This window comes from Ranitomeya imitator, chromosome 1 (genome assembly GCF_032444005.1).
Source record: "Ranitomeya imitator isolate aRanImi1 chromosome 1, aRanImi1.pri, whole genome shotgun sequence".
Taxonomy (NCBI): Eukaryota; Metazoa; Chordata; class Amphibia; order Anura; family Dendrobatidae; genus Ranitomeya; species Ranitomeya imitator.
Window position 1 is genome coordinate 377103373 of NC_091282.1, and position 6757 is coordinate 377110129.

Genomic DNA, 6757 nt, shown 5'->3' on the forward strand with positions numbered 1-6757 from the left:
ATTTATTTTTCCATCTATATGGCTATGTGAGGGCTTACTTTTTGTGGGACGAGTTGTACTTTTGAAAGACGTCATTGGTTTTACCATGTCGTGTACTAGAAAATGGGAAAAAAAATCCAAGTGCGGTGAAATTGCAAAAAAAAAGTGCAGTCCCATGCGTGTTTTCTGTTTGGCTTTTTTGCTAGCTTCACTAAATGCTAAAACTGACCTGCCATTATAATTCTCCAGATCATTACGAGTTCATAGACACCAAACATGTCTAGGTTATCTTTTATCTAAGTGGTGAAAAAAATTCCACACTTTGCTAAAAAAAAAAAAAAAAAAGCGCCATTTTCCGATACCCGCAGCGTCTCCATTTTTCGTGATCTGGGGTCGGGAGAGGGCTTATTTTTTGCATGCCAAGCTGACATTTTTAGTGATAAATTTTGGGGCAGATACAATCTTTTGATCGCCCGTTATTGCATTTTAATGCAATGTCGCGGCGACCTAAAAAACCTAATTTTGGCGTTTCAAATCTTTTTCTACGCCATTTAACCATCAGGTTAATCTTTTTTTATTGATAGATCGGGCGATTCTGAACCTGGCTATACCAAGTATGTGTATATTTGATTTTATTTTTATTGTTTTATTTTGAATGGGGCAAAAGGGGGGTGATTTAAACTTTTATATTTTTTTTATTTATTTCATATTTTTTTAACATTTTTTTAACTTTTGCCATGCTTCAATAGCCTCTATGGGAGGCTAGAAGCTGGCATAGCCTGATCATCAGATCCCTCCTAGGTAGCTTAATACAGGCTTGCTATGAGCGCCGACCACAGGGTGGCGCTCACAGCAAGCCGGCATCAGTAACCATAGAGGTCTCAAGGACCTCTATAGTTACTATCCTGATGCATCGCTGACCCCCGATCATGTGACGGGGTCAGCGATGAGCGGATTTCCGGCCGCGTGGCCGGATGCGGTAGATAGATGCAGCTGTCAGCGTTTGACAGTGGCATTTAACTAGTTAATAGCGGCGGGTGTATCGCGACTCCACTCGCCGCTATTGCGTGCACATGTCAGCTGTTCAAAACAGCTGACATGTCGCGGCTTTGATGTGGGCTTCGGCGATGAGCAGGAGATGTGACCTCAGATGTGACCTCAGAAGTACTATCCCATCCGAGGTCAGAAAGGGGATAATGCACCCCCATTAGGCAGTCTGTATAGTATATTGCACCCCCATTAGGCAGTCAGTATAGTATAATGCACCCACATTAGGCAGCCAGTACAGTATAATGCACCCCCATTAGGCAGCCAGTCCAGTATAATGCACCCCCATTAGGCAGCCAGTACAATATAATGCACTCCCCATAGGCCTGTATAGTATAATGCACTCCCCATAGGCCTGTATAGTATAATGCACTCCCCATAGGCCTGTATAGTATAATGTTCTCCCCTTAGGCCTGTATACAGGTCCTTCTCAAAAAATTAGCATATAGTGTTAAATTTCATTATTTACCATAATGTAATGATTACAATTAAACTTTCATATATAATAGATTCATTATCCACCAACTGAAATTTGTCAGGTCTTTTATTGTTTTAATACTGATGATTTTGGCATACAACTCCTGATAACCCAAAAAACCTGTCTCAATAAATTAGCATATTTCACCCATCCAATCAAATAAAAGTGTTTTTTAATAACAAACAAAAAAAACAACAAATAATAATGTTCAGTTATGCACTCAATACTTGGTCGGGAATCCTTTGGCAGAAATGACTGCTTCAATGCGGCGTGGCATGGAGGCAATCAGCCTGTGACACTGCTGAGATGTTATGGAGGCCCAGGATGCTTCAATAGCGGCCTTAAGCTCATCCAGAGTGTTGGGTCTTGCGTCTCTCAACTTTCTCTTCACAATATCCCACAGATTCTCTATGGGGTTCAGGTCAGGAGAGTTGGCAGGCCAATTGAGCACAGTAATACCATGGTCAGTAAACCATTTACCAGTGGTTTTGGCACTGTGAGCAGGTGCCAGGTCGTGCTGAAAAATGAAATCTTCATCTCCATAAAGCATTTCAGCCGATGGAAGCATGAAGTGCTCCAAAATCTCCTGATAGCTAGCTGCATTGACCCTGCCCTTGATGAAACACAGTGGACCAACACCAGCAGCTGACATGGCACCCCACACCATCACTGACTGTGGGTACTTGACACTGGACTTCAGGCATTTTGGCATTTCCTTCTCCCCAGTCTTCCTCCAGACTCTGGCACCTTGATTTCCGAATGACATGCAAAATTTGCTTTCATCAGAAAAAAGTACTTGGGACCACTTAGCAACAGTCCAGTGCTGCTTCTCTGTAGCTCAAAAGTGGCTTTACCTGGGGAATGCGGCACCTGTAGCCCATTTCCTGCACACGCCTGTGCACGGTGGCTCTGGATGTTTCCACACCAGACTCAGTCCACTGCTTCCTCAGGTTCCCCAAGGTCTGGAATCGGTCCTTCTCCACAATCTTCCTCAGGGTCCGGTCTCCTCTTCTCGTTGTACAGCGTTTTCTGCCACATTGTTTCCTTCCAACAGACTTACCATTGAGGTGCCTTGATACAGCACTCTGGGAACAGCCTATTTGTTGAGAAATTTCTTTCTGGGTCTTAAGGTGCCTTCACACTGAGCAATATTGCAACGAGAACATAGTTAGTTAGTTAGTAAGGCCGAAAAAAGACATTTGTCCATCCAGTTCAGCCTATATTCCATCATAATAAATACCCAGATCTACATCCTTCTACAGAACCTAATAATTGTATGATACAATATTGTTCTGCTCCAGGAAGACATCAAGGCCTCTCTTGAACCCCTCGACTGAGTTCGCCATCACCACCTCCTCAGGCAAGCAATTCCAGATTCTCACTGCCCTAACAGTAAAGAATCCTCTTCTATGTTGGTGGAAAAACCTTCTCTCCTCCAGACGCAAAGAATGCCCCCTTGTGCCCGTCACCTTCCTTGGTATAAACAGATCCTCAGCGAGATATTTGTATTGTCCCCTTATATACTTATACATGGTTATTAGATCGCCCCTCAGTCGTCTTTTTTCTAGACTAAATAATCCTAATTTCGCTAACCTATCTGGGTATTGTAGTTCTCCCATCCCCTTTATTAATTTTGTTGCCCTCCTTTGTACTCTCTCTAGTTCCATTATATCCTTCCTGAGCACCGGTGCCCAAAACTGGACACAGTACTCCATGTGCGGTCTAACTAGGGATTTGTACAGAGGCAGTATAATGCTCTCATCATGTGTATCCAGACCTCTTTTAATGCACCCCATGATCCTGTTTGCCTTGGCAGCTGCTGCCTGGCACTGGCTGCTCCAGGTAAGTTTATCATTAACTAGGATCCCCAAGTCCTTCTCCCTGTCAGATTTACCCAGTGGTTTCCCGTTCAGTGTGTAATGGTGATATTGATTCCCTCTTCCCATGTGTATAACCTTACATTTATCATTGTTAAACCTCATCTGCCACCTTTCAGCCCAAGTTTCCAACTTATCCAGATCCATCTGTAGCAGAATACTATCTTCTACGACAACGAGAACGACAACGAGAACGAGAACGACAACGACAACGAGAACGACTACGAGAACGACAACGATCTATGACGTTGCAGCGTCCTGGATAACGATATCGTTGTGTTTGACACGCAGCAGCGATCCGGATCCCGCTGTGACATCGCTAGTCGTTGCCGAAAGTTCAGAACTTTATTTGGTCGTTAGATCAGCCTGAATCGTTGTGTTTGACATGAAAAGCAACGACGCCAGCAACGATGAAAGGGGCCGTCGCAGCGTCTTGTTGTGGCCAGGTAGGCGTTATGCATTACAAAAGGAGACGCCTTTAAATTTAGCAATGTCGCTCGTAGATAGATACGCAATTATTTCGAAGATCCCAATATATTACAAATTACAAAAGGAGACGCCATCTGTCATAATGGCCTGGGAGGTGGTGTGAACATTATTATAGTAATGTAATTATCACCATACTCCCAAATGCATTCCAAAGACAAAAGGTGACGCCTACATCACATTATTACATTAAAAAAGGCACCCCTTTACATTACATTACAAAAGGTGACGCCAACTGTCACGACAGCCTAGGAGGTAGGTGTGAACTTTACATAAGGGCGTATTTACAATGCATCACTATTACAAAAGAAGACCCCTTTAAATCACATTATTACATTACAAAAGGTGACGCCATAACGTTATAGATTTCAAATGGCTTTGTTGTTACGTCTCACTGAGAACGCTGATAGGTCACATCGGGGTCATCTGTACCTGCGTTCCGAAATATAAACCGCGACTTTACAACTTTTCAATCACTTGTGCGTACTCTGCAATCCACGAGCATCTCGTGTGCGTCTTGGTTCGAAATCCATCGTGTTCCTTCTCCATCAACTCGTGGGCGTCTTGGCTGTAACTTTTGAGCGACCTGTTTGTAGATCTTCAACTCTGCAGCGTTCTCAATTAGTACATCTACGGTGAGTATATCCTTGTGCTGTATTCATTTGCCATGCAGCAATACTAATTTATGTGTATAGAAATAGATGTATACTACATCTCAGCAGTGATTTTTTTTAGAGCTTTCACGTTTATAACCAAAGACGCTTTAGCGTCGTAGTATTTCCCTTTTAAGTGGTAATGCAAACGATTTTGTAGTATGGTGTGTTTCACCAACATGAAATTGGCCATTGACAAAATAGCAACCAATAGAATTTACAAATTTTTCAACGCTCAAAATGGATAAAAATAGCCCTCATCCCATCCCCAAATGGTGGCTATGGGGAAACACACAAACGGCCCCCATCCCATCCCCTAAATGGTGGAAATAGTCCCACGGACCATCCCATACAAAAAATGACTGATAACAATAGGAACGGCATACGGCTCATCAAACTTTTAATTTTTGCTGTTTCTTAACTTTTATTTTTTTATTTTTTAAAGATGTCTACAAATGAGCAGGACTGTGTTCGGGCACTCATAGAGATGTACCGCTCCCTGCCCTGTTTGTGGAAGATAAAATCTAAGGATTATAGCAACCGTTACATGAAGAGAGAAGCGTATGAGAAGCTGGTGGCCGTCTACAGGGAGTATCATCCCACAGAGACCGTGGATGAAAACATTGTGAGGAAAAAGATCCAGGCTCTCCGCACAGTTTTCAAAAAAGAGGTCAACAAAGTGGAAAATTCTAAGAAGTCTGGGGCCGGAACTGAGGAAGTCTATGTGCCCAGGCTGTGGTATTACGACCTGATGGCATTCACTAGAGACCAAGAGATCCCTCGCCCGTGCCAGACTGTGACTAGCCTTTGTGAGCCATCGCCCGAAGATATCCTGCCTGAGTCTCCTGACGACCATGTAAGTAGCCCCAAGCTTCCCTTCTTGTAGCATGCCGTGTGTCTTGTATGTTTATGAGACTGCATGGCTTCCAGTAATAGTGAGTCACGTTGTTCATGTTTAATCCCCCTGATGATAACAGCTGCCACTTCCTGTGTCCGTAATTAACATATTGTGTCTTCCGCACATTCGTACAGTATTGCCGGCCAATGTAGTTCAGCACAGCTCTTTAACCCCTTTGTTTTTTAACCCAGGTAACTGTTCCTCATAGGTTCCAATGGGCATAGAGGTGTTTGGGGAGGTGTGGGCTCTCTAGGGCTGTGTGGCAGAGTCGTTTGTATGTTATTTATTTTAAATTTTTCTTTTTCATGTAATTGCAGGTGCCTCTGCAACAGCGGGAAACAACGGAAGCGAACAATGTCCAGTCCCCTCAGTCCTCCAGTAGCCCGTCTGTCGAGGAGCAGACATGTCCACTGCGCCCATCTAGAAAAAGAAAATCAACAGCAGCCACACCTGTGGATCTCCTGGCAGTGGCCAACAGCATCTTGTCCAAGCACGTCACAACCAAACTCTCCCCATTCGCATCCTTGGTTGAGGAACGTTTAAACAGACTGGATGATACCCAAAGATCTCACGCGGAGAGAATAATGTTTGACGTTATGAACGCGGCAGCCGCAGGAAAACTATGCGACACATCAACATTGAGCATTGACGTCCGTCAGCCCAGTGCCCATTTTTATTGGGGACACCAACAGGAGCCCATGCACAGCACTCCTGTCCGCAGACCTGGGCCACATAATTCTCAGTTCCGGACACCACCTGCACCCCCTTCTTTTGGTGACTTATCACAAGGACCTCCTATGGCCACGCACCACTACAGTGAGATGGACACTTACTACCAAAATTTGTAGTGTTGTAGTTGAAATAAATGAGACTTGTGTTTTAGATGCTCCACAAGTAATCCCCTATGCCTTCTCCCCTGCAGGCATCCTCCTGGCACCCGGTCATTAATCCCCTATGCCTCATCAACATTAAAAAAGTATTGTAATAAAAAATAATAAAATTTTTAATACAAATTATTAAATTTTTGGTTTCTTAAATTTGTGTATGTACTACGTGTCTCTTTGGCTTGGCAATAAATGACGCCGCTGGTCAATATACTACGTTGCTGGGCAATATGCGACGGGGACATGCAAATGCTAGAATACCCAATACATTACCGTCACACATAACTATATTGTTAACGATATCGTTGCTTTTTGTGACGTAGCAACGATATCGTTAACTAAATTGTTGTGTGACAGCGTCCAGCGATCAGGCCCATGCTGGGAGATCATTGGTTGCTGGGGAAAGTACAGCACTTTTTTTGGTTGCTGAATCTCCCGCTGACATCGCTGAATCG

General features: G+C 43.7%; 1 protein-coding gene across 1 annotated transcript; it reads left to right on the forward strand.

Annotated features, from left to right (window-relative positions):
- Positions 1 to 4365: 4365 nt before the first annotated feature.
- Positions 4366 to 6415, forward strand: LOC138673759 (uncharacterized). The gene is made up of 3 exons (XM_069761823.1): positions 4366 to 4502; positions 4966 to 5376; positions 5736 to 6415. Exons 2-3 carry the CDS (start codon positions 4966 to 4968, stop codon positions 6264 to 6266), a joined length of 942 nt encoding a protein of 313 aa, XP_069617924.1. The 5' UTR covers positions 4366 to 4502; the 3' UTR covers positions 6267 to 6415.
- Positions 6416 to 6757: the final 342 nt, after the last annotated feature.